This window comes from Cyprinodon variegatus, unplaced genomic scaffold (genome assembly GCF_000732505.1).
Source record: "Cyprinodon variegatus isolate N-32 unplaced genomic scaffold, C_variegatus-1.0 Scaffold609, whole genome shotgun sequence".
NCBI lineage: Eukaryota > Metazoa > Chordata > Actinopteri > Cyprinodontiformes > Cyprinodontidae > Cyprinodon > Cyprinodon variegatus.
The window spans coordinates 185,259-185,830 of record NW_015151062.1 but is presented as its reverse complement, the minus strand read 5'-3'; the positions used below and the strand labels follow the sequence as shown (position 1 = coordinate 185,830).

Here is a 572-nt window from a genome sequence, read left to right as displayed (position 1 = left end):
CTTGGCTGGTCCTAGGCTGGTCCTTGGCTGGTCCTAAGCTGGTCCTAAGCTTATCCTAAGGGATCAGCTTACAATCTTTCTTCTGAAGCAGAGCTACGAGTCCATTTGCCAGAACTTCAAGCACTGCGTATGAGCAAACAAGGAAATTCTTCTTCCAGATTGACGAGTCCGACCTGCAGCATCTCTCAGAGCTGGGTCAGGAATGTGGTTTTTGGCCGCGCAGTGTGAGATCAATCTTTGTGAGCTGTGAACTTTTATACCCTGTGCTTTTGTCGCACAGTGTGAGCCGTATCTGAGTACAATGATTTAAAATGTCGTACAGTGTACGCACGGCTTTACTTTTCATCTGATTCACTTCCTGTCCTCTGTTTGTCCTTCAGAAAGTGGCAAAGACAGCCGCAGTGGACCGTCTGACCGACCCGTCCCGTTACACAGGATCCCACAAGGAGCGCTTTGATGACAGCGGCCGGGGAAAAGGCCGTGAAGGCCGGGAGGAGATCGTAGAGAACACGGGCTACGTAAACGCGTACAAGAACGCTGGAACGTATGACAGCAAAGTAAAGCCTGAGAAG

The 572-nt window shown here is 50.3% G+C and overlaps 1 protein-coding gene across 1 annotated transcript in view; it reads left to right on the top strand.

Annotated features, from left to right (window-relative positions):
- The window catches only part of LOC107096260 (tubulin polymerization-promoting protein family member 3-like), a gene marked incomplete at its 3' end in the record, with an annotated part of 14,539 nt that extends 13,967 nt beyond the window's left edge, over positions 1-572 (top strand). Inside the window, exon 4 of the mRNA XM_015392841.1 lies at positions 381-572. Within this exon, the coding sequence (XP_015248327.1) occupies positions 381-572 (192 nt within the window). The remainder of the gene's footprint in view (positions 1-380) is intronic.